This window comes from Paramormyrops kingsleyae, chromosome 7 (assembly GCF_048594095.1).
Source record: "Paramormyrops kingsleyae isolate MSU_618 chromosome 7, PKINGS_0.4, whole genome shotgun sequence".
Lineage (NCBI taxonomy): Eukaryota > Metazoa > Chordata > Actinopteri > Osteoglossiformes > Mormyridae > Paramormyrops > Paramormyrops kingsleyae.
In genome coordinates this window covers 26,241,192-26,267,871 of record NC_132803.1, presented here as the reverse complement: position 1 = coordinate 26,267,871, position 26,680 = coordinate 26,241,192, and the positions used below count along the sequence as shown (strand labels likewise).

The 26,680-nt window shown below is 40.8% G+C and overlaps 1 protein-coding gene across 5 annotated transcripts in view; it reads right to left on the bottom strand.

The window, feature by feature from the left end:
* The window catches only part of ptpn13 (protein tyrosine phosphatase non-receptor type 13), a 53,015-nt gene that overhangs the window by 3,404 nt on the left and 22,931 nt on the right, over nucleotides 1-26,680 (bottom strand). For 2 of the 5 annotated variants that reach the window (XM_023828651.2, XM_023828652.2), the window contains exons 8-42: nucleotides 23,534-23,626; nucleotides 23,001-23,097; nucleotides 21,413-21,629; nucleotides 21,161-21,235; nucleotides 20,648-20,822; nucleotides 19,959-20,109; nucleotides 19,685-19,823; nucleotides 18,445-18,597; nucleotides 17,776-17,958; nucleotides 17,490-17,652; nucleotides 16,793-17,186; nucleotides 16,502-16,608; nucleotides 16,042-16,098; nucleotides 10,990-11,079; nucleotides 10,399-10,506; nucleotides 9,942-10,073; nucleotides 9,165-9,622; nucleotides 7,565-7,708; nucleotides 6,953-7,046; nucleotides 6,463-6,548; nucleotides 5,944-6,106; nucleotides 5,545-5,759; nucleotides 4,986-5,081; nucleotides 4,490-4,884; nucleotides 3,907-4,018; nucleotides 3,526-3,681; nucleotides 3,200-3,371; nucleotides 2,784-2,994; nucleotides 2,424-2,512; nucleotides 2,032-2,087; nucleotides 1,625-1,780; nucleotides 1,081-1,246; nucleotides 592-690; nucleotides 299-405; nucleotides 153-208 (exon numbers count right to left, since the gene is read on the bottom strand). In XM_023828651.2, the coding sequence (XP_023684419.2) occupies nucleotides 153-208; nucleotides 299-405; nucleotides 592-690; nucleotides 1,081-1,246; nucleotides 1,625-1,780; nucleotides 2,032-2,087; nucleotides 2,424-2,512; nucleotides 2,784-2,994; nucleotides 3,200-3,371; nucleotides 3,526-3,681; nucleotides 3,907-4,018; nucleotides 4,490-4,884; nucleotides 4,986-5,081; nucleotides 5,545-5,759; nucleotides 5,944-6,106; nucleotides 6,463-6,548; nucleotides 6,953-7,046; nucleotides 7,565-7,708; nucleotides 9,165-9,622; nucleotides 9,942-10,073; nucleotides 10,399-10,506; nucleotides 10,990-11,079; nucleotides 16,042-16,098; nucleotides 16,502-16,608; nucleotides 16,793-17,186; nucleotides 17,490-17,652; nucleotides 17,776-17,958; nucleotides 18,445-18,597; nucleotides 19,685-19,823; nucleotides 19,959-20,109; nucleotides 20,648-20,822; nucleotides 21,161-21,235; nucleotides 21,413-21,629; nucleotides 23,001-23,097; nucleotides 23,534-23,626 (5,365 nt within the window). The remainder of the gene's footprint in view (nucleotides 1-152; nucleotides 209-298; nucleotides 406-591; nucleotides 691-1,080; nucleotides 1,247-1,624; nucleotides 1,781-2,031; nucleotides 2,088-2,423; nucleotides 2,513-2,783; nucleotides 2,995-3,199; nucleotides 3,372-3,525; nucleotides 3,682-3,906; nucleotides 4,019-4,489; nucleotides 4,885-4,985; nucleotides 5,082-5,544; nucleotides 5,760-5,943; nucleotides 6,107-6,462; nucleotides 6,549-6,952; nucleotides 7,047-7,564; nucleotides 7,709-9,164; nucleotides 9,623-9,941; nucleotides 10,074-10,398; nucleotides 10,507-10,989; nucleotides 11,080-16,041; nucleotides 16,099-16,501; nucleotides 16,609-16,792; nucleotides 17,187-17,489; nucleotides 17,653-17,775; nucleotides 17,959-18,444; nucleotides 18,598-19,684; nucleotides 19,824-19,958; nucleotides 20,110-20,647; nucleotides 20,823-21,160; nucleotides 21,236-21,412; nucleotides 21,630-23,000; nucleotides 23,098-23,533; nucleotides 23,627-26,680) is intronic. The other 3 variants (XM_023828653.2, XM_023828655.2, XM_023828654.2) reach the window with 3 other exon arrangements.

Below are 26,680 nucleotides of genomic sequence, written 5' to 3'. Positions count from 1 at the left end.
ATTTCAATAATAAAAATCATTGAATAAGAACATAAAATAATTATACAATTATAATAATGCCTTTATGTTTTTGGGAGGCATTATACTCAGTGTGATGAATTAGCCATGGCAAACTGATTTAATGTCCAAATTGGTAACAGGGCTTTAATTACCTTTTTGGCTGAATCTCATCAACAGACTCCTCTTTCCAGGCAGTTTTTTGCGACGTCTAAAATCACACACGACATATGGTTTCAGACACTTATTATTTATTCAGTATGTTCACACAGTGTCATAATGGTTCCTTTCACAGCAGTACCTCTGGGGAATCCTCAGGAAGTGAGGAACCATCACAGTCAGTGTCCTCAGAGAGGTCAATATCCTGACCCTCTGTTTTCTGCCTGTTTAAGGATCTTGGATCATAATCTGGGAAGAGGCGAAAGGATATTTGACAAATTAAGAATGTCAGATGTGCAATGTCTCATACAGAGATAGTTTTCATGTATATTCAGTACAGAAAATTGCTACAAGAAGTTAAAGTAGAAAGCAACCAAATGCATAAATATTATACTATATATTGACTGAAGAACTGCTTGAATACAGTGTGTGTACCTATTGGTGGGATAGGGGGTGGGGCTCTTTTGGTGTTGGAATTCTGTTCATCAGCAGAAAAGTCCCGTTTTGATTTCAGCCCAGTCTCATTACTGGCTTCTGAAATCACAAAGGTGAGCAAACATTGGCCAAAAAATGCACACAATGTTCATAGTATTTTTTAAAAATAATTTATTACAAACATTAAGCTCTTCAAGTTTACAGCTCACAAAGTAAATATAAAATTTTTAGATCAATATTTCCCAACCCAGTCCTTGGGAACCCCCAGACAGTCCAAGTTTTTGCTCCCTCCCAGACAGCCCACATTTTTGCTCCCAGGAGGGTGTTGGAAGGGACCAAAAACGTAGACTGTCTGCGGGTCCCTGAGGACTGGATTGGGAATCCACTGCTTTAGATCTATTGTAAAATTATTCACCATTTGTTCAGTAACAGAATTTATAACTAAAATACAACAATCATCTTGGAGACTACCAGCACAGCCATGCTCACCTGTGTTTCCGTTGCATTTGTCAGTGGGAACAGGTAGGAAATCCAGATAGGTGCTGGGGGTTTGGTCAGGAGGCCGGGACACCCTGAGGTGAACCAGGCCTTGGGTCTTGCGGATCGTGGTGACAGCTCTGGCATGCGATACCCCAGTCATGGGCTCTTCATTTACCTGTTTGGGCAGGAAAAACAACTGAAATCATGACACTTTGACACCAACAAATTTTGTGTCCGTATTAAATAAATGGATAACCCAGATATGCATTGGGTTTTGCAAAAAGCTTTATACAATGAATATTAAATTTAAATATTTTACAGGTTTTCGATAAAGTGTGTGTTTTATTTAAAGTAATAGAGCTTTGCTGCTGAAATCAAAATACAACAAATTGTAAAGTGAAGGAGGAAGTGTCCCAGGTGTTTGGGTAAACCATGTGACACGCCGATAAGCAATGTGCAAAAACCTTGAAAGAAACGCTGAAAAGAAGAATTGTGATTGACCTTGAGAGAGTCAGAGTATCGAAGCCTTTTCGCTGTGGCGAGGGAAACAAACCTGTAGCAGCCGGTCGCCTACTTGTAAAGTTCCGTCCGTGTCCGCGATACCTCCCGGCGTGATGGACTTGACGAAGATACCCCTCTCGCCGCCTATGACGGAGAAACCCAGGCCTCCTGACGCTGGCTTCTGCAGCTCCACATGGATGACCTGCTCCTGAAACGGGGGGGGGGGGGGGGGGGGCGCAGCAGATGTTCACGACCATAAAACAAAAATCTGTAATACTGATTCTCATTAAAAGCAGGCTTTATGATAAATACGTTCTATAAATCTTGAATACTGGTCCAACAATAATAGAGAGAGGGTGAGGAGGAAGGAAAAAAAAATAAAAATGTGGGCGTGAGAAAATGTAAACGTCCAAGAGCAGGACAGCTGAGGAGTGGAAAAGCGAGAGGTGAGGGCGTTACCTCAGAGGGGCAGATGGCAGCGAGCGTGTCGGAGTCCTCTCCTCCATGCAGGCACCCTTAGACAGGGCGAGGGGGACACAGTCAGCTACACGCTTCACAAAAAGGCCTTTCACAGCCAGTTAAGACACTAGGTGTCGTGTTTTGAATTAATTTTCCACATCTATGTCTGTGTGGGACATATTTTAGATGAACACATTGAAATTGTTTCAATAGGCTGACAAACAATATGCATGTGAAAGAAATGACATACCAGTTACAATACAAAATGTAAGAGTAAAGAATAGAGAATGATAAAATGGCAACATTATAAATAACATGTCAACACACAATTTGAATGTTACAATTCTGTACATTTGTTTAACACGATTAAATAATAAACCTGCGAAACATACCATTGATGCTAGCTGGAGTATTCATGTTTGGGCTCACGTTGTTAAGAAATGAAGAACTTTTCTGTCCTGGTGTGACTGGCTTTCTATCCCTGTAAAATAATAAAACCACCATCATTAACACCACCAACACAAACCAATAAAATGATAACAAAATGTTGACTAAGTTAATCGATGGTCTAGAGAAACTACTAACAGGTATTTCTAAAAGATGACAGACCTTAGACATGCTTAGCTATATCAGTACCATTTCCCCCTTGCACCACCAGCAAAGTAAATGTCTTCTTTGAGCTGATGCAACTGAGATTTACATACTGACTTTCTGGATTTTCCTGCCCTTCACGCTCATGTGTGATATGTCACCTTGTGACCTTGAGCACGATTTCCTTCTGAGAGAGCTCCAGCAGTCTGTAGCTCTCGCTCAGTGTCAGGTTTTGGGCAGGCGCTCCGTTGATGTAGTGAATCAAGTCCAGGGTTCGCAGGCTGCCCTCTTCCGAGGCCACAGAATCAGGAATGATGTCCTTCACGTAGAGCACTCCGAATGGACTATCGCTGCCACCACCCAAAATCAGCCCTGAGACATGTAAAAGCCCAGAAAAAAAAAATCACAAAATGTCCATGGTATTGAACTTTAACAGAATACAGAAATACTCAAAGCAAACATCTTGAAGAAAGCCGATGACACTTATAAGCTTGAAGCCCCTGAGAAATGGGTTCTAACCAAATCCTGTGTTACTACATACATACCCTCAGCAGACATTAGAATCTGTGCAAATTACCTAGATTTTCTGCTTGGCACTGAAAGGGAATATCTGGCAGCAAGTGGGCTTCTATGGGGGGCTTGGGTATCTCCAGGACCCGGCCCACCACTAAATCGACCACCTTGGGTGCTGCACGAACCAGATTCACCACCTGAGTATGGCTCATGTTGGACACATCCATGTTGTTAACCTGAAAAGGACGATAACAGCATATCATTTAACGTACTAAAGCATCACTTATGTTTAGAATTCATTCATTCAGCCAATTCATCTTTCATTATTATTACTTTCATTTTATATAATGGAAAGCATAAGACGTTGGTGATTCGCGCTTATCGGTGTACCATGATGAGCCGGTCCCCCGGCTGCAGCCGGCCGTCGCTCTTTGCAGGATCCTGTATGATATCATGGATGTAGCAGCTGAGGTCATTTCCCCTGGTCAGCGTAAACCCCAGGCTTCCTTTCTCTGATTTGACGAGCGAAACGTTCAGCTCCACTTCCTGTTGGGGAGGGGGAGGGCACTGATTGAAAATGCAGTGAGAGATTACTGTAAAAAGGGCACATTTCAGTACAAAAAATGCATCTGCGCATGGATAACAGATCTACCTATTTTCTGCTTCATTACTATCAAGTGTGTATTAAACCATGACTACTACACGCTGAGCGAAGAGTAAGTCAAAAACTAGCAACTCAAGTTGTTCGCAAAATGACTGCTAAAGACTCACAGGCACAAAGTCCTCTAACGCCAAAGCATTGTCAGCAGACATAGTGTCTTGCAGGGAGTGAGGAGAGAAGGCAGACAGCTGGGAGGCACGTTCCTCTGGGGAGGTGGGCGTGCTTAAAAACAAACAAACAAACAAAGAATACACATGGATGTTGTGCCATTACCTTATTCACTGTGCAATACTTAAAACCACAGAATAAAACCCTTTGTGACTGCGTATGTTCTGTACTGGGCTCAGCAGTGTGGAAGAAAGGCAAGACTGAACAGGGCCATTTCATAACAGATAATTGTAGAAGGCTAAAATCACTTTAGCTTCAATTCTAGAGAAACACGTGTCTGCTAAGTTACACTTGGTTACAGTGTTACTACACATAAGAAAGAGTATGTTACCTAAAATGAGTATAGGTGTCAGTCTTATTCAATGTTTTCACTGAAGTAAAACTAACATATACATAGAACTGTTTTTGATTAAATCCAGCTATATTTTACTTTCTAAACATTGTAAGGACTGGAATCAAATTGTTAGGTACACTGACAGATACATAGACATAATTAATATTAATAATATTAGTTAATATTCATACCTCCTGTTCATCTCAGGCAAACTGGGCGACTGGTTGGGTGAATAGTATGCAGAGTGAATCGTGCTGTCGACATCACAGGAGGCTTCATAGGGGTGGAGTCCTGGTACGGGCTGTTTGTTGGGCATGTGGTAGATGCTTGGATCCCAGCACTGAGGGCTTTGCTCCTGCGACTGACTGAAGGCCTTCTCGATTTCCTCGTTGTCGGTGCTGTCGCTGTAGGAGTCGCGCCGCCTGGGGGATTTCAGCAGTAGCCTTTCCAGAGCCTCTTCCACTGGATCGGCATCCCACTGCCTGGAGCCCACAGGTGATAGGTCGTCGTTTTGCAGCCCGACAGCCTTGGCAGAGATGGAGTCCATTGGGGCAGTGAGCTCTACTGGAGGCGATGCTTTTGAAGTCTAGAGGAGGAACAGTCAAGTCAACTGGTCAATATCACATAAATAAACAAAACGCAGCCAATAATGCAGACTGGCTATGAAGTATTTTTTTTTCTTCCTACCAAAGTACTGCTCAGGACAGGTAGAACTCCTTTCTCGGGTCTGCAGAGAAGCAGGGTGACCTCCTGACCTGTTCCTCGTAACGCTGAAATCACCTCCTGGGACAAGCAAAAATACATCAACAATATCAATCAAACACATACAGATATGGACTTTCACAACATGCAATCTGTACTTGTCCAAGTTCACTGTATTACACATATAACTTCAGCATGAATATTTCCGGGTAACACCACCAAGGGAAAAAATGCACTGATTAGCTACTAGGTAAATCCAAGTCGAACACAAGCAACCTCAACTATGACTAATAAAACAAAACCATACATAATTCAATCAAAACTATTGCCAGTGGAAAATTACAGTAGTTGTTCAGAAAATTAACTTTCTGAAGAAAGGCTATTTAGAGCAGCACTGACTAGATATTACAGGTCTTAGTAGTTACCTTTACCTTTAGTACAGCTGACTGGATATATGTTGGAAGAATATTATAGAAATACCCACAGTTTTTTAAAAATAAAGAATTAAATTAAATTGCTATAAGGTAATATGTACAAGACATACGTGTTGAGACAATCCTTTGAGTGAAGTCTGGTTGACCTGGAGGATGACGTCGCCCACTTTGATTAAGCCACTCTCTGCAGCCGGCTGTCCAGGGAAGAGCTTCTTAACCCTGACCATGCTGCTTCCAGGGGGCTCGGTCGGCAGCTTCTCTTCACGGCTAAAGCTAAAACCCAGGCCTGAGGAGTTCTTCTGCAGACCGACCTCAAACACATTGTCTAGGAGCACAAAAAAAGAACATAAGGAATAGATTTTGCACATAGGTATAATGAAAGGCAGTCTTCCCCATAGGATAAACACCAAATACAGTACTTCAATGATTTTAGTGATTCGTATGCTGAATATTTGCAGCACGCATTTCCCTCCCAGGTAGTATCTATACAAGCTGATGCCAGTGCTTACCATCAGTGACAAAGCTATATTCTCGGTCTGATTTTTGTGCGGGAGGCTTCCCGTCATGGCTGCCTTCCTGGCTGGGTACTGAGGGCGGGGTGGACTTTGGGGTGAGGGGGGCGTGCACTCTGGTAGGGGGGGGCTGACCCTTCTCCAGGCGAAGATGCACCAACTATAAAATGAGGAAAAACAGGAAGTACTTCCAAGACAAGGAGCTTCACACCAAATCCAGATAAAAAAGACAGACACCTACAGGTCCTGTAGTTCAACAAGGAGAGCAATGCAAAACAATGCCAAGGTCACGGGTTCAAATCCCACAGAGCACATATAAATTGTAATCCTTCCCTGTACTGTAAGTATTAGGGAAGAATGTATTGTGGTAGTTGCTGAAAACAAACTGTGGAGTATTAATGAATTTCTAATACATTGCAATATAAAATGAATTATAAAAGTAACTACAGGTACAGTAATTTCACATCCACAGTATATAACCACTGAATTAATATCTTTATTAAATATTTGACTTACCTGCCCAGTATCTCTCAGGGCTTCCACTGCCTGCTTGTGAGTTGCTCCTTCTAGACTTTTCCCATTAACAGCCACGACACGGTCTCCTGGAAAGAGCACATGGCTGACAATTATGGAAAGAAAAGGCCACGGTAACGTTAACCACGAAAACTCCAATTTGCCATTAAACGACCATCACAGGCCGTCATATTTATTGTGCAGCTGCGGTGCTTTTTTACAGGTCACATTATTTCAATCGTACAGACATGCTAAAGAGTATCAATCACTGACGGCAGAAAGAGGAGGAGGAAGGGTAAAGGAGAGGGTACCCTGTATGGCAGGGTTTCCAAATCCGGTCCTTGGGGACCCACAGACAGTCCACGTTTTTGCTGGAGCTGGGTAGCAGCAAAAACGTGGACCGTCTGTGGTCCCCAAGGACCGGGCTGGGAAACACTGCAGTATTCACATCACATGACCCCTGCGTATTTTATTCTTCACTGCAGATACTTACCCTTCTGAATCCGTCCATCCAGCTCAGCGGCTCCGTCAGGGATTACGGCTTTAACATATATTCCCCCATGTCTCACACTAGTGTTTACCCCACCCTGCAATGAACCGTACAGTTACCATCACGGACACAAATGAAAGGGAGATGACTATTATACATCCAGCTAGAATGGGACTATTAATTTCTCACATTAAATTTGCCGACAGTTCAGGTATGAGTTCACTAATAAGCTATTATTACAACTGAATAATTATAATAAAAGCAATCATGTTACTATTTCATGTTTAAATAATTTATGTCAAAGGAGGAGAAACCTATTAAAACTACAATACTCAGCAAACAAACTTACAGAAGGTGCCAATAGCAGGATTAATAATTTATTAGTGATATTTTTAACACATACTTTTAAGTAAAGTATGTGCTAAGGTCACTGAGGTTTCATGCTCAGCTAGACACACACACTTTAGACAGTGATGCCCAAATGCTGCATTCCAAAAATCTGCATGCTGTTGGAAAGCAAATCACACTTTCTACTAAGATTAAGCCAATCAAGAACAAGCAGTGAGAGTAGGATCAAATAAAATGTAAAGAAAATAGAAAAAAAAAAGCAAAAACCTTGCCAAACAGTACCGTGACACTTATGCCCAGGCTGTTGTCCTTTTTGGACAACTGCACGTCAAATAGATCTCCAGGAAGGAGACTATTGACATCTGGGTCATTATCACTTAATTTTCCCATGTCGCAGTTGGGAGTTAACTCCTGTGAACAGAAAAATTCTGAATAAGTTGGCTGCCGTTAACACAAGTAACATGCAAAGATAAACAGGCAGGAGTCAATGAAAGATAACATGCGAGAAAAATTGCATTCACATCCCAAATGCAATTGTGTAGAAATCATACGATTAGCAGCAAGAAAGGTAATGCAGCCTCAGCAGTATTAGTCAGTTAATTCTGTGTAACTCAGATCTATTGCGATCTCACATCCCACTACAATTTGTGACTGAAAAATTATTTGATGGAAATTATTTAAAAAAAAAAAAAGTAAAAGAAAAACTTAAGAACCTGGGCACCCATTCATTAAGTATTCAGTGTTGGACTGTAATATCCATTTACAGTCTAGAGCAGGGGCAGCCAACCTTATCCTCATAGAGCCAGTGTGTATGCAGGTTTTTTAACCTTTAGGTCAGCTGTTCAAATCCAGGTGTGAGGACTCTTCAGCCAACCCGTCCTCCAAGTAATTTAATTAGGGAATTGTAGCCAACACACACACACACACACACACACACACACACACACACACACACACACACACACACACACACACACACACACACACACACACACACACACAAAGCCCTTTCTGGATAAGATTGCCTACCCTTCGTCTAGACAAAATGTATTGTGGTATATAGTGGTAATGCTTAAGCAAGACAATTGATTGTTTCATAAAACTTCATCTAAATATTTCCATAAATTACTTATTTAATTTCAATTACTGTCTTCTGTCCACACACAACCATATGAAGGCCACAGAAAGCTCTAAAAGAAGAAGTGCTGGTGTCTCCTCAGATCAGATGCTACACAGTCCTGATAAAGACATACAGCTCTGGAAAAATGAAGAGACCACTCTAGATTTCTTCAAAATCTGCTTTTTAAAATCCTGGTTTAATTCAGGTTCTGCTGGAAGGCGGCTACACAGAGCGACAGGCTGCTTCCAGGCTCAAAGTTTCTAAGCCAGCAGTAAATAAGAAACAAGATGAAGCAGGAGACACTGGGAATGAACAGAACTCAGCCAGGTAGTGGGGGGGGGGGGGGGAGTGACTTTTTACTTATCCAGCAGTGCCTCATGAATCAGAGGATGACCTCAAGTGACCTTCAAAAAATGGGAAACATTATATAGTCTGAAGTGCACTGCTAAGACGATTCATAACAGGGTCCTAGAAGCAGGACTGAAGACCCAGAAAGCAAGGAAGAAGCCCATCATCAATGAGAAGCAGGGAAGAGCCAAGCTGGAGTGAATGTATATTTTTCACAGGCGAAATGAGTGAAACTGAAAGTGTTGCTGTGGTCTCATTTTTTTCCCCAGAGCTGTATGTACATATATACACACACCTCAATACCATTTATATAAAGGGGGGGGGGGGGGGGAACAAAGGTTATTTCAAAAGTTATAGAACTCAGACCATGTACTTATTCAGTGGTATCTATGCACAGACCTGACTTGGTGGCTTTATTGTTTTAGGCATTTTCTTCTCCTGACTACTTGAGCATGTGTCTTCATCCATGTCCGAATCTCCCCTGTCTGAGTAATCGGGATCCTTGGAGAGCTCTGGGCTTTTAGCTTTCCTCATCTTAGGAGGCAAGGCTGGGGGCGTAACATCAGAGAAGGTGCTCTGTGCTGAGGGCTGGGCCGTGGGATCCGCTAGCGGGTGGCGAAGGTAGCGCCCAAGGTGTGTCGGCGACAGGCTGGTGCTCGCTGTGGGGGAGTCTGGGAAGATCGGACTTTCCTGGCGTCCCCCGGGGGAGAGAGCGGGCGGCTCTGCCTGAATGAGGGCGGGGGAGCCACGCCCATCCACATGCTCCTCAGACGACGACTCTGTGTCGTCCTCTTGTCTTTCATGTGATGATGGAATCTGGCCACCATCTCTGAAGTGAGCCAAACCTGCTGAAGTATCTGAAGAATGCAAAATGCAAGAAATTAACAAGCCCTGCACCTCAACGACCACAAAAACAACAAGTCGTACGTACATGGTTAGATAGATATCTGCAGCTACCTAGGAGAATCTATTTTGGTCTGAAACATCTATTGTGAATATTGTTATGCATCTAATTTTTTGCAAAATAAATGCGCTAAACATCTGACTTGAGTCCAAAAGAAGAGGCTAAGTTTACAGATGCCACAGTTAAAGAAAATGTGCTCAGGGAAAATGTATTTACAGTAGCAAACTTATGAGCATTTAATTTTAATCAAAGCAAAAAGGCTTATGGGATACCATCATAGAGCCTTTCTTTAGGCTGAGAGACGACCAGCGTGACATCATCTGGTGTGTTCTGGAGGATCTCAACTGCAGCATCATGTGGGATCCCCTCTAAGTTTATACTGTTCACCGAGATCAGACGGTCCCCTGGAAAGAGCACACCTTCAGTCACACAAAATGCATTGCAACTCCAGAACTTAGCTCAATGTTTCCCAGCCCGGTCCTTGGGGACCCACAGTCAGACCACGTTTTTTCCCCCTCCTTCCCAGCTCCCTTCCAGACAGTCCACATTTTTGCTCCCCCCAGAGCTAGGAGGGAGCAAAAATATGGACTGTCTGCAGGTCCCTGAGGACCAGATCGGGAAACACCGGCTTAGTTGACCCATTTTGCACAACCAAACTGTCTGAGCAGCTCGCTCTTCAGTGTTGGTAACATTAGCCAAGCCATTCCAAGATGAGATCAAAGGAAGAACCTGGCTTCAGGGTGCCGTCGATGTCAGCAGGCCCCCCCGGAGTGATGGAGCTAATGAACGTCCCTAGATCTGCACGCCCAGAATTCTCTCCTCCAACTATCTGGAAACCTGCATGCAAACAGATCATTACATTTGTTGGAGATGGGGGAATTCAAATTCAGATTAAACTATTCTTTCCTCCCCCCGCACAGAAAAATATTTAATATAATTTTAGCAAAGTAAAATTGATTACAGAGATTTCAAAAACTTGATTAAATATCCAGCTGCAATACTCTGCAATTCCTTCCTGAGGGCTGTGTGTGGCATTCTATAAAATCATTACCCAAATGTAAGTAGATCAAGAAAGGATATTTAATATAAATATGCTAACTGCATAACTTGTGTTCAATAAACTGCCAAACATTTATAAAATCAGTCAAGTAACTTCATTAAAAAAAAGTAATTACAATCAGAGGAAGTAGTACTTACCTGTATTTTTTATGCTATAAGTATGCTGGATACTTTAGACAAGAAAATGAATTTTATCTCACTGGTTATCGTAGGTCATCTGTCAACATTTCAGTGTGATAAGCAGTCTGTTTACCAACTCACCCAGGCCATACTTTACATCCTTCTTCAGGTTAGCTGTTGTAATCGCTCTTTCAGGTGACGGCAACGCAATTATCTTCTTTTTTAAAGAATCTGTTCAGAAATGTGAACTCATTAGGAACAGAGAAAACACTAGGTGATCATTGAAGCTTTTAATTCCAAAGTAGCAGTTAGTAAAATCATATTAACCTGGATTTATCAGATGGAATAACAGAAACATTGTTACAGAATGTAAATTAGTAAGTGTTGCATGCCATCATGTTCAATGTGCAAATGGATACAATCTTTCATCTATAATTAATGCAAAATGAATGCAACATATTTACAATTTTATCACTGTTCAATAAAGGCGACGAGCACCAGAACCTATAGCCAGTTTCAAAATGGACAGAAAACTCAATCATCATTATCTACATGAGACTTTATTCTTACACCCATATGCAAAGCAAACTTTAAAAGGTGTGATGTTTACAGTATATATGTAGTCAAGTCTACTAGTATACATGGATGACCTAGGTCCCAGGACAAGGAAAAAGCATTAGAATTTAAAACAGGAACAGCAGCATAACAGGAACGGCAGATAAGGCATCTAATTCATGTGTAAACTGCTGTGTACAAAGGAAGGGATGCACCAGGAAAAGAAAATTCAAGCTGAATGCATTAAGAAAGAGGTCATGCAAATGTTAAAGTTAGTCATCTTCAAACCTACAAACCATTGCTGCTGAAGTCCACTGAAGTTTAACATTTCAAACAATACTCATATCAGTTAATCAGCTTTTTAGTGGTCAAATGAACACTATAACTCAAACACTCTGTTTTGGTTCTGATTATATATGGGCTTCAGTTGTGCAGCTCATTTAAGTTTACTAATCATTATATCTACAAAACACTTTGAAAAATGAAACTTGTCATTTACTTCAAATTTATCAAACTAGCTGATAAAGCATGGCCAAATGTAATATTAGGTTTTATGTAACATTGCAAGGGATCATAAGCATTAAAGGGACTTAATGTGTTGTACAAATTTAAATGTATCATCTCACTGAATCTCCCTCATTGGTACCTACAGCAGTCAAAAATAATCCAGATAATACAGCCGCAGAAAAAATTAAGCGAGCACATTTTTAAATCCTGGTTTAATCATGGTTCTGCTGGCAGAAGGTTACGCTGAGCAGCATGATGCTTCCAGGTTCAAAATTCCTAAGACAGCAGTGCACAAGAATGAGGTGAAGCAGGAGACACTGGGAATGACCAGAAACCAGCCAGGTAGAGCGGGGAAGCGACTTTCTAATGCCAGAGATGACCCTTAACTTATCCGACAGTTTCTCAAGAATCACAGGATGACATCAAGTGACCTTCAAAAGGAATCGGAAACATTAAGTGCAAGTGTGAAGTGCACTACTGGGACAGTTTAGATCAGGCTGCTACAAGCAGGACTGAAGTCCCGTAAAACAATGAAGAACGCCTTCATTAATGAGAGCCAGGCTGGAATTTGCAAAGAAAAAAAATTAAATATTATTGACAGACACACATCCATAAATTGAGAAATGAGTGAAATAAAAAATTGTGCTGTGGTCTCAAATTTTCCATGGCTGGGGATAATTTAAAACTACTTAAGGAATTTTTTTAATATAAAAATTTGATTGCATTCGAATTCTGTTTACTTGTTTGTGTATTACGCCTTTTCACACCATAAAAATGTAAACACGGAAAGGAAACATTTCCTCTTCCTTTTCCAAATATTACATGTTCAGTAATCTGCACAGACTGAGGTGGACTGCAGTGACTCATGGATAGGTAAATCGAATGCTCAACAAGTGAACGATACTTGTGAAATGACATGAACATTTCCCGTTAATATGTTTCATAGACAAATCCGAATTGGGACTCTTTTTGCTGCTTTTCCACTAGTGTGCTGAAACCAAATAGAAGCTAAGCTAGGCTTTTTATGCACTGAAAAAGAATTGCTAGTTCTGCTGGTTTTTCAGCTACTATTAAGAAAACAGGCAGAGAAACTTTGAGGGGATCGAGGCTATATTGGTCACAAGGCCACAATCTGACCATTAATCTGATAAACCATTTATCACTATTCCCAGAACACTAATCTAAAATATTCAGTATAACAATCATCTGCTAACAATCTTGTATCCAATTTTGTATCCAAAATAAGCAAACCAAACATCTCTGGGTAACAACTAAAAAAAAAAGGTGTTAACCGTAGATAGAACGACAAACTAGTAAACTATTTACCTAGTGACCCGTTAGACTATTTACAGCATTTTAGCCTATGTTTTAATACAAAATATACACACTCAACAATGACAGACTGATTAATGTCCCCTTAATGTCAGGTAACACATTATCTATAATAAAATGGATTTCAATAAAATCTCAGAGAGAACCAATCATGGAAAAACCATTAAATTAAAAGGTTTCATCAGTTTAATTGCTAAATAATTTCACAAAATAGCATTCAAATATCTTCAGCTAAAGTTTCGATAAACACTGCAAGTACACACAATGCTAGCTAGATTAACAGGCTGAATCACCTGCCATCTGCTCCTGAGATTTAATGCTAAGGGTTTTCCATTCAAATAGTATAGACTCATGACAAATATATCAGTAATTTGCTGATTAATAATGCCCCTATAGCAACAAACTACACAGCTATTTTAAAAATTTCTAAACATAGCACCTTCGTTGTTGTATATCCATCTGGGAATAATTAATCCAGTATAGTTAAAAAAAAATAATAAATCTACACTTTCAAAACTGAAAACTACTTAATCTTATCACAGTATCTCCTAGTTACGGAAGAGGATTAGGGCCACCATGAAAATATTATTTGAATTCTGACTTTAATCTCAGAATTCTGACTTTTTTCTCAGAATTCTGACTTTAATCTCAGAATTCTGACTTTAATCTCAGAATTCTTACTTTTTTTTCTAAACTCAGAATTCTGAGATTAAAGTCAGAATTCTGAGATTAAAGTCAGAATTCTGAGAAAAAAGTCAGAATTCTGAAATTAAAGTCAGAATTCTGAGATTAAAGTCAGAATTCAAATAATATTTTCATGGTGGCCCTAATCCTCTTCCGTACCTAGTTAATCACATCTAGATGCAGGAATATAAACTGGGGAATTAAAGATACACAAAAGTACAAATGCATCATGTGCATCTATGTTTCATGCAGGCTGCCTTGTCTATACTGACAGCATTAAAACAAAAGTAATTCTAGTGGAAAAGCAGCATGTAGTGCAAGGTCTGTTGCTGTATCGTGTTCACATGCATAACTACATGCAAATATAATAAAATCAGTCATTTTCTCTGTCTTATTGACCCTGCCATGAAGGCAGCAAACGAGGCCTTCGACTGATCTAAGAAATCCTTCCTAGTCTCTGAAGAATAAAAAACTGGCCAGCATGGAGAAATGCACATTAAAGAAGTGCATGTGAGTACATGTGAGGTGTTTTAAAAAACTCAAAGAATCATGCTTTTACCTGACAGTAGGTGTCTGCAAGATTGGTAGAAAAGGAGAATTAAGGGACAGCGAAAGGAGGCAATGAAGTCAAATTATATTCCACAGACCTAGACTTGTGGTGACAAACACCAGTCCTTGCAGAGGCCACACTGCATGTGGGATTTATTCCTAGCTGAGGTCTCCATTAACCTTTTTTAAACTGCTTTAGCTATTGTCTGAATATCCACATGTGCATAACTATTATGGAATTTTATTTATATATATTAGTTTTTCAGATTCTCAAATTACAGTGGTACCTCAGTTCTCAAACTCATTAGAACTCAAATTTCTTAAAAGTCGAACCAACCAGTTCGAAGAAAATTTACCTAGGGCTCGATCTGAATCTCAGAAGTCAAACCGTAAATGCCGACCTAAGATAACTTGTACGTGCGGGGAAATGAGTCACGCGGCACGTCTCTCAGCGGAAACAAATGGTAACGCTTCAGTCTCAGCCTCGCATTCGCTATGATAGCACCGTGCATGTTTACACTAGCTGAATACATATATTTAGACAGTAAAAATACATTTAGACAATGATAGACAGTAACAGTAATTACGATTATATAATAAAATACATAAAAAATAAAGATTTCTCATTAATTATTTTAATATTAATAATAAACCATTAATACATCTCATTATAATAATATTGTCTTGCCGAGCGGGACGGAACAGAGACAAAGACGCAGACGTCAGGGTATCGGGGAATACGGGGTTTAATTACAGGTAAGGCAGGCAAACCACAGACGGACAATACAATGACCGGACTGGGGAAACAAACTGAAACGCGGGCGAAATACAGAGGACTAATGACAACAACTAGAAACAGCTGATCACATGGGAATTCCACACGGGGTTAACAAGGGGGCGTGGCACACGTAAAGAGCGGACGATCGGGGCAGGACACATTGTTTGTTTTTTTTTTTACTTTACACATTGCTTGGATACATTTACTGTACTTTCTTACTTTACAAATTACTGTTTTGATAAATGTGCTTAGATGTGTTTAGTACAGTATATGCTCTTCTTGTTTTATCTGGTTCATTTTGTGTTTAAATGCTAAAAAAAAAAAAAAAAAAAAACATTTAGGTGTAATTTTTTTGGGACCGGGAACCAATGAATTGGTTTTCCATTATTTCTTATGGGGGAAATTCGATCACGACTCAAACTTTTTAGGATTGGATCCGGAGTTCTGAACGGATTAAATTCGAGTTCTGAGGTACCACTTTATTCAATAATTTATAGCCTAGTTTTTCAGCAGCTAAATGGTACTTGACATTTCAGCACAATGAGTGATGACTTGCATTTATTTAACGGGAAAGAATTTTTCCCCAGTCTCATCATTAGAAGTGTACTTTAACCAGATTTGCAGCAGCATTACGTAATTCATTAGGTCAACAACAACAAAAAAAATAATAATAATTTGGGGGGAGCTAAAAGTAGCATAATCTGTGCCCTGCTAGGACTAGTGTCTACCGACTCAGAGGACATGCAATTTCAGATTTATAAAGAAAGAGAGAGCCAGGCCAAACGTACCGTTGACTGCCAAGCAACCCAGTGAGGATGATAGATCAGGCGTGCGCATGCTTACTCCTGGAATACAAGTTAAAACTGACCTTGAAAGAAACTGCGTACTGGTACAAAATGTGGATTAGTGCACTGTTTCTCAATCCGATCCTTGGGGACCCTGAAACAGTCCACATTTTTGCTCCCTCCTAGTTCCCTACCCAAGAGCTGGGAAGGAGCAAAAATGGGGTCTTGGGGTCCTTGAGTATCGGGTTGAGAAACACTAGATTAGGGTGTCTACAAATATATAAACACAAGCGTAAATTTTAACCAGTTGCTAGAGAAAACAAGGAAGCTGACTGGGAAAAGAGAAAAAGCCAGCAGAGGAAGCCTTTGCCATAACTGGTGCAGAAAGTGCACCTTACAAGCATTCGGCTGCGTTTGGGTGCATGCTGGAGTGATGCAGTGCAAACTAACTGAAAATCCAGACCTTCAACATAAGCGTGTCCAGTTTCTTCAAAAGAGGAACAGTCTGATTCCTTCTTTAACCTTCCCGAACTCCAGCTGGGGCTGCTGTGGGCTTTGGAGACAAAAATGCTGTGGGGAAAAAAAAGAGAAAAGACAGGGAAAAATCGGCATAAAAGCATAGCTAGTGGAATGAAAAACAAACATTCCAAAAACAGCAGCAGGAAAACAAAATTATACAGGGAAACAGGAAGTAAGAGCTGTATATATGAATCCTTAATACAGAAATCCATACAGACAAAACTGAGCGACGCACCCTTGCTGCTTGCGAGCCACAGTAATGGATTCTGTATCGGAGCTGGCACGGTGATGAGAGGATGGCACCTGGGTCTGCTTGAGGTTCATCTGTGACTGATTGCTGTACAGTTGCGCCTGACTTTCTGGGGACTCTGGCACTTGGCCCAAGTTTTGGTGGGAACGACTCATAAGTTTGGGGTTTGAGTTGGAGCCAAAGCTGGAATACGGGGAGTCGCCAGTGAGCAGGGGCCGGCTCAGTGAGGGCTTGTTGAGAGCCATCTCCGAGTAGGAAATCCGCTTCATATGGTCGGAGTCTGGGCTGCTGGCTGAAGTGGCAGCTAAACTGGCAGTGCTCACTGCCCGCTCAATGATCGGGCCTCCGGACAACTGGAGGTTGCTTAGAGGGCAATTTTCTGCAAGGCAGACAGCATTTGAAACTAAGAAGTGAACATTCAATGAAAAGGATGCTTTCTTTAAGGCAGTGTTTCCCAACCCGGTCCTCGGGGACCCACAAACAGTCCACGTTTTTGCTCCCTCCCATCTCCCTGCCAGACAGTCCACGTTTTTGCTTAGCTACCAGTAGGGAGCTGGGATGAAGCAAAAATGTGGACTGTCTGCGGGTCCCTAAGGACCGAACTGGAAAACACTGCTTTAAGGAATGACATGACAGAATCATTATAAATGATAATATTCTCATATGTTGAAATACTATCTACCCATGTCCTGTAGCTCCTGATTGTTCTGCCGGGTTTTCATTTGCAGATGGAATTTGTGCTGGCCAGTGCACAGGTGCAGTAGGTATTGGCAAGTCTTGCTGTTGTCCGTCTGAAAGTGGTGCTTAATACCATCCGAGGTGTTCTGCAAGCTGATCTTCTTCTTCTGCAGGAGATAGAGGAAGGTATAAGGAGGAGCTGCATCTGCTGCTACTACACAACCATAATTAGCAAAATTTCCGCAAACACACACATACATGCTTATCAATAGCAAATAGAGATGTCTCACCGTGAAGGAAATCTTCTTCGTTTCTCTCCAAGGGAACCTTAAGACTGGGGTTCGAGTTCCATTTAGCACCTCAAAGATGAGCACTCCCTTGGAGAACACCCCCAGCATGATGCCTGTCTGAGACCTCTTCTCTGGAAGAACGCGATGGAAATGGACCCCATACTCGGTTAGCCTTTGGCTGACCTACGTAACAGAAAAACATCCATCAAGAACACAATGCAGTAGGCGGCCATTTAAGGCGCCGTAACCCACACACTCCCGCTGAAGTTGTGCCTAGTCCATTTACAAATTTAGTCTTCAAAGGAAAGTGACAGACACTTAGTTACAGAAGAAAAACAAAAATATTACTGTTTACATTTTGGCTACAGCTGAGTCCACCATTATATGTAGGGTTCAATTCAGTTAATTCTTTTTATATAGTGCCTTTCACAAGTCACCCCACGGTACTTGACAAGAATGAATGGCAATCCATTATTTCATCATCTATACAGAATGGTGTATGAAACAGGGAAGAGGGATACTCCTTGGTAAGGTAAAAAAAGAAGACATTTAAGATATTTTAAGAAAATGGTTGCTTTCCTAAAAATAGTGTCCACTTCATTCCTTGCATGTTTTTAAGCATATTTCAAGAAAAATGCACTAGTGAGCAGCTAAGGTATGTGGACTTACCTTCAGAAACTCAAACTCTGCCTCGGGCTCAGAAGCCCCAAAGTATGCGCTGTGTAGCCGGGATAGATCTTCTTTAAGGGATGTTTGGTTCATTTTGTCCAGCACGGTTGCTGGCAAATAATGCTCAAGTCTGAAGTATGTTTTTCCATGGAGCTAAAAGACACAATTCACATTTTATTAATTAAAACTTAAAATTAAAACAATAATTCCAATGTGCCGGGAATGCTGGTTTTATGCACAAATGGCAAATAAAAATCTCGTATCTCGTATTGTATCTCGCAAAACTGTTTTGGCATAAAAACATTTCGCCAGTTGTTATTGTACGATAACCTATTCCTATTAACTTAAATAGTCCATCCATCCATCCATCCATCATCTGCCGCTTGTCCGGGGTTCGGGTCGCGGGGGTAGCAGCTTCAGTAGAGGCACCCAGACCTCCCTCTCCCCAGCTAACCCCACCAGCTCCTCGGGGGGGACACCGAGGCGTTCCCAGGCCAGCCGAGAGATATAATCCCTCCAGCGTTTCCTGGGTCTGCCCCGGGGCCTCCTCCCTGTAGGACATGCACGGAAAACCTCTCCGGGTAGCCGCCCAGGAGGCATCTGCACCAGATGTCCAAACCACCTCAACTGGCTCCTTTCGACGTGAAGAAGCAGCGGTTCTACTCTGAGGCCCTCCCGGATATCCGAACTTCTCACCCTATCCCTAAGGGAGAGCCCAGACACCCTGCGGAGAAATCTCATTTCGGCCGCTTGTATTCGCGATCTCGTTCTTTCGGTCATTACCCATAGCTCATGACCATAGGTGAGGGTAGGGACAAAGATGGACCAATAGATCGAGAGCTTGGCTTTTTGGCTCAGTTCTTTCTTAGCCACGACGGACCGGTTAAGCGCCTGCAGAACTGCAGACGCCGCTCCGATCCGTCTATCCAGCTCCCGATCTCGCCTACCCTCACTCGTGAACAAGACCCCGAGATACTTAAACTCCTCCACTTGAGGCAGTACGTCTTCCCCAACCTGAAGAGGCACGCGGGACTGTCCCCAGGTGGGCCCACCACCCACAAGGGGAATGTCAGGGGTTCGGTGCATTGTGGATCGGGTGGCGGCCAAGGGAGGCCCTGGCGGTCCGATCCCCGGCTGACAAAACTTAAATAGTCTTGACGTTAAAAGTCGCATTTCAGAATTCCTTGGTGAGATGAGTGAAATAACTGGACATCATTATCATCATCGTCATCATATTAACCTCAGGCTGGTAGTCTCCGAATTCCACTTGCAGTGCCAGCGACGCCAACAGCATAGCATTCTCGGTGTCACATCTCATTCTCTCTTCCAAGATATCCTTACGCAGTTGCAAGTAGTACTGGTGTTTTGTCATTGTGTGCCTGAATAAAGTAATGTTTACGTTATTTGACACTATGCATCTGCCCACCAATCTCTTACCTTTTTGAAAAACGAAAATAATACCCATGTCCTAAGCATGCATGTTAATTGTAGGAGGGAATGAACTAGAATCTTACTGTATGAGATTAACATCATCCAGGAAAAACTTGATTCGAAAAAACAGATTAAAGTTAACGTCTGGTTTCTTTCGCTTTGGCTCGTCCTTCCAACCTTCTGGGGCCACTTTCAAGAGTTTGGCCTCAGGATCGATAAAAAAGAATTCGTTTTCTGCAAAACAAAAAAAAGAAATGTACTTCACAATATGTTGATTACTGAGCAATGCCACATTGGGTTTTACTGCATTTAACAACATTAAGTGATTGTTTATAGAAAATAATCCAAAGTAGTGCAGAAATGCAATTGCAATTTTTGTTAAAAATGATTATTCCTTGATGAATAAAACAATACTACCAAAACTTTACTTTCAAAATATTTCAATTTTAAATATTGCTTTCTGCTAATCTGGTTAGTACCACTAAAATAAAATGTCATGGAAGAATACTTACTACTCAATCCAAATCTACAATTCAAGATATTTTCTAAATATTTATAAACAAAACTATAAATATTTGGACAAACCACATCTTTGTTTATATTACATGTTAATGTGCTCCTAAGAATTTACGTTTTGCTTTGAGTGTTTTTATATGCTTTTATTTATTGTATCATAAGCTGCATTAAGTTCACCAGCAGCTACCTACATGCAGCAATAACAGCAGTATGCAGATGCATTATGCAGCTTAACTTGTGTCAGCATCTCACTAACCTTTTAGGGTGGCAAGTGCAAAGAGATGATGTTCCACCAGACCCACGTGAGCCACCACCATGTCCAGGACATCCTTGCACATGGCCTTGATGTCACAGCTGACCTCCAGACGCTGTCCGTTCAACAGCACAACCCCCACCTTTCTCATGACCTCATCTGGCTTCCCTTTCTTATTCTACAGGGCAAACACACACTCAGTATTACATGTTTTACGGCTATTCTCTATTCTGCGTGCTACTAAACACACCTTCTCAAACACACATGCACACACTTCCCAGCTCATACATTATTAAATCTTATTATTTTTTCCTCAGATTCAGAGCAGACTAGAGTGGTGCATGAACATTAAGACTTTGTTTCTCTTGGAATAGACTGGGAATATACATGTTGCCAAGAGCAAGTAGAAGTTCTTGACTATCATATTTTATATATTTTTTGTATTATACATGGTTTATATTCTCTGAGACAAACAAAAACCTAAAGACATGCTGATATTTGAGGGAGAGACTCTACCATGATTGACGAAGGAACAGTCAAGGCAACACAAGGCTCACTGGCCATCTTAGCGAATTCTGGACCAAAGTAATTCTGCAACACGAAGAGAAAATAAAAGTGAAAATCAAAAGTATATTGTGCATAAATTTTATACCCATATATATATATATTCACCCTATGCTCCATAAATTTTATACCCAAATATATATATATTTGTAACAAAAATTTGGAAGAAAAAACAAACGAAAATCGTAAGGGATCCCTCATTACCCTGGTTTTCCTGTGAGGGAGCAAGCTGTCCGCCAGGCTAATTCGCCGTGGGTCTGGGAGATCTGCAAGGGACACAGAGGGCTCCTCGCCAGCGAACAGGTTCGAGTGGGAGTGCTGGAGGGCCAGGTTGCTGGTCAACCGCTGCATCTCTTCTTCGTGTCGCTGTAGCATCCTCTGCGTACCTATCAGTGCTCCTTCCTGCGCGCCCTCATAAAGCCTGGGACAGAGACACACAGCATGCCCACCATCATAGGACAATCTCTCCCCATTTATTTAGGGTGGAAATACTCATTTCATCCAGCAATGCCAAAACTCCGTCGACAGCCACAACATTTTGTTATTAAGATGCCGGGGCTTCCAGATAACACTAAGCAACATTCTCAAGGCCAAATTCACAAAACTCAGAATGTATTTCAGAAGAAATGTCTCAAAAGTAAAATGTTTAAATAAAAGCTAATAGAAATACACACACACACACACACACACACACACACACACACACACACACACACACACACACGTAAGATAATCTGTTGTTAACCCTCTATTGGTTAATCTTCTGTTAAGGACTTTGGTGAAGCTATGCTAGGGAGTGATCTATACGAATGTAATTGTAGCTGAACTGAAACTGTACTACACAGCAGGAAGTTCTGTGGCCAGCAGTGTGGCCCCGTACATAGAGAGTCAGGAGTGCTATTCCTGTCTCTGGCTCTGTGCCTGTGGCATTTGCATGTCTGTGCCAGGTTTGAGTGGAATTCCTAGTGGAGCATGTGATAAGGTGCCTCTGAAAATGCATGTGTGATTGTGTGAGTCTCCGAGCCCTGTGATGGACTGGCATCCTGCCCAGTGTGTTCCATGCCTTCTACTGCCTGAAACAGGCATCATGACCATGTCAGTGTGTACCTGTCAGTGTGTACTGCAGGGGTTCTCCAAGTCCGGACCGCATTGGACCCACTAATGCACCTCATAAATCAGTATAGTTAACGTGAAAAGGTTTTGCTTGGTTTGAAGTACAAAACTAGAACCACCAAACTTTGCAAACACACCCAACACACCCTCCCACTGACAAACAGTCGAAACGAGCATTAAACCAGTCTTTACGTCAAGATCCCATTATTGTTCTACATTGATGTCTCATTCGGAAAGATTGCTAATTCATTAAAGTTCATGAAATGCCGTTTGTTATTGAAAATTGTTCTGGACCTCAGACTTCGAACAAAAATCTGATGCGGACCTTTGGTAAAAAAGTTTGAAAACCCCTGTTGTATCGAACAGGACGTATGGCAAATGAATAAACAGACATTTGAATCACAGAGTCCTGCATTAATAGTTACTTATATATGTATATTTAAATCCTGAAGAGACATTTGACACACAGAATGTGCTGCATCAGATAATGAATAACCAAATGTGATGTCAAACACCATAGAACTGTTGTATAATTGACAACAACCATCTGAGAAACTCACGAGCCCTCAATGGAAAACACAGCCAATCATAATTTAGCCAAGGTTAAAAAATGTTAAAAATGCTTGTTAAGTTTTGGCTTGGAAAATACCATTAAACAAAACAAAGCAAAACATCCAACCTGTGCCGGTGAGCGGCCTGACTGCCGAGAGACAATTCCTCATGCTCAGACAAGGCTGCCTGGGAATTGTATCTTCTCTCATCATCTGGTTTCTTAACTGCGAAGGAAAGGGTTACTTTATGTCAAAATAAAAAACAAACTTGTCAAAGAAGAAACAGTCCCCAAGTTAGGAACGAGATCAGTTCTCATCTGCCTTAAGTCGAATTTGTAGGCAAGTCAGAAATGTAACAGTACATAATAATTATACAGTAAAAGAACCTAGGTTACTGTACTGTACCTTGAACTGATGTAGCACTGAAGCCGTGCAATGTTTTCATGAGTGTCACCAAGAAGTGTGTGCATTTGTTATTAGGAACCATCACATTTAACCCAAATGTTTAATACCACAGGCTTCATGGGAGCCCATTCCTAAGTAGGAGTTGTCATCTTTAACCAAAGTACTGCCTGTATTAAACAAATTACCTGCTACCTTAAAATATATGATCACATAAGGAAATATCTATTATTCACAAATAAGAGTGGTGTGGAAGTACCTTGTCGGTAGTCCGGATCTGAGGAAGCCACAGACGGACTTTCGCTAGATGAGCTATAATCACTGTAGTACCTTCTGTGTGTGTGCAAAGAATCTGGAAGAAGGAAGTAAACGGTTATTTGACACAGAATAATCAGCTGCATTGTGTATTCTAACGCAAGACAAAAAAAAACCAACAAAATTCCACCACTGTAAAATTACCCATCCAGGAACAAGGCCTGCCAATTCCACACAGATGCCTAAAGCCAATTTGTAAGATTCATTTTTTTAATTGCCATGTTACTCCGGGTGCGAAATCTATATTAAATTACCTAGTCCTACAAGTAGGAAGTCTTATTAAAGCCAAAAGCATTGAGAACTAGTTAATTCACACTCATTCATCTATTCAAAATACAAGCAATTGTCCATTATGAAAGAATAAATTCTATGTTATTATTACAACACACAGAATATGCATAATGTAAAATATTCATGGAAATTGCATTGTTTTTGCAATCTTACTTGCAAGTGACTGAGAAACACCACAAGAAAATCTCCCAAAAAGTTGACTTTTATAAAAAGTGACCCGACTTCATAGCTGTGTACACTGTTGCATAAGACTGAATCACTAATTTCACCTAAATCCCATTCAACTAAGTCGTGCTTTGTGCTCATAACTGGAGATATTAAAACAAATACTGCCTTAATTGTAATTAATCTAACTAATAATAGATGAGCAAAGTACATTTTCCATATTTCAGTAAGAAATCAGGAGATAAGTCCATTCACAATTCATTACCACAAACAAAGCTCAGTGTCAAACCAATTTCCTGAAACATTGAAAGACCAGAAAGATCTGGGAGTAATTAAGACAAACCAGAAAACCCAGTGTGGACATTTTCCATCCACATACCTTGAATACAACACATTCTTTAGGTACCATTTATCGCAACATTTTTGAAACCTTGTTATAAGACAATGGGTTTCACCCTGTGGATGCTTTGTGTCAACATTTAACTTAAATATGCTGCTCTATATCTGTGGAAAAACAGTCTCACACTCATTACACAATCAAGAAATGGTTTACCCTTCTCTGTAGAACAAAAAAATACTGATACCAAGAACCACTGATCAGCTGAGCTGCCTTATTACATTCTAGGACACAACCAGCCAAACATCATATAAAAATCTTTTCGTCAAACTCACAGCTACATTTTCCCTCTCAATCATAAAAGCATAGGGATACTCCTAAAAAAATCACACAAGTAATTAATTTTCAACAAATCAGGTCCACAAAAAAGTTTACAGATAGACATTTTAAATCGCATCTCCAGAGTGACTGATAATGCAAATTTGAGTAGCTCCATAGCACCTTTAAGGCAGGGTTATAGCATAAGGACCAGTATTTGATTGTTTTTGCTCTGCATCGTGTGCCCCCCCCAAAAATGGAAGTTTATAAAACAACCACAGCATTCTTCTCTAGGGTGGTTGCTAATTAACTAGAATTAAATACACACCTCATAATTAAGTTAAATGACACTTCTGTTCAATACACACAATGTTTATTTATAGCCCAAACACTATACTGGTCTTAATTCCTGCATCTGACAACGACAGGCCCAATATGTATACATCAAACGGCGAGAGAAGTCAAGGCCCAACTTTCCGCATTTATCTGGGAGCTGCTTAATGCATTTTGCCGCACCTGGAACATTTAATGCAAAATTTAAAAAAATATATAGTTGATATTGTCATAGGCAGGGTCATGAGGGCCTGAAGCCTCTCTCAGGAGCTTAGGGGGCGAGGTAGGGGCAACACCCTGAATGGGCAGATACTTTTAACTACATGTCTGTGGACTACAAGGGGAACTTCATTGCACCTGGAGGAGACCCATGCAATACAAAGGGAAGACATCCAAACTCCACACACAAAGCACAGGTGGGTTTCAAAGCCTCAACTTCAGTGGTGTGATACAACAATGCAAGCCACTAAGCCACCAGGCCATCCAGAACGTTTCCCTTTGCCTCTTAGAAAAGATCAGTCAAAAAGTTTCATTTTAAATTCTTAACACAAAATGGCTCCAAAGGCTTAACTGGTCCAAGAAGGGAGGGACAACCCATCTGAGAAATAAGGAACATGTCAAGACACATTTCTTTCTGTTTCAAATAGGATCCAGCCCACTCACGCCCATGCTGAGCCTGTCTGACTCATCAAGGTGGTATGACTCAGAGCACACACTGAATCCTGAATTAGGCTGGTGTTCTCATTTTGCCCTCCGGTAACCTCCATGAATGTAGAAACAACTCTATAGGATTATTCATGGACAGGTGCTGCAGAATATTAGATTTTATCATCATAGGTAAAGCTTTTCTAGGAAATCTACATATTAAGCTACAAATAAATACCTAAATAATTCAGGTTCATTATTAGGACAGTATGTATATAAAATTCATCCATAACAAAAAGCAGGAATCAAGCAAGTACTAGATGTAAAACCTGCAAGGTTATATAGTACAGATTCAGTAATCAAAGTATCTTATTCATAAATTCAATCAAACAATTAAATTGTATCACTTTAGTATAATATAGCATTGTTCATACAGCATCATGTCTTTCGATCAGAAAAATCACTTTTCGGCTATTCACACATTCCTGTGCCAGGTATGTGCCAATACTGAGGTGCCAGATGCTGGGAGATTAAACCTCACTTCCTATCACTGAAGTAGGAAATTGACTCAAAGTGCTGCCTGGTGATGACGAAAACAAAACAATGAATTATTAATGTTATTAGAGGACACTTATCACTACAGCCATTTGTCCACCATTTCGGTTCTGAATCTCAGAAAACAGGAGTATACTAAGTGTAAATAATTCACTTGGTTGGTAGATGTTCAAGAGAGAACAATAGGAAACAGATTTATGCTCTTCTTTGTGGCACAGTATGCGACAAATGTTTAAATTGTCATGAAGCAGCATTTACTTTACTCTTTTTGATAAACTAGAGCGGACTGATAAATCGTATTTTCATCATTGTTGAGATATGATCATGTGTGATAAACACAATGCAAAATTGCAATGAAAAAGAAATCATTTCATTTACATGCATCATGTACTCAAACTCAGCATGCAAACATTGGACCTATCAGATGGAGCTGTCCTGCGAAATCTC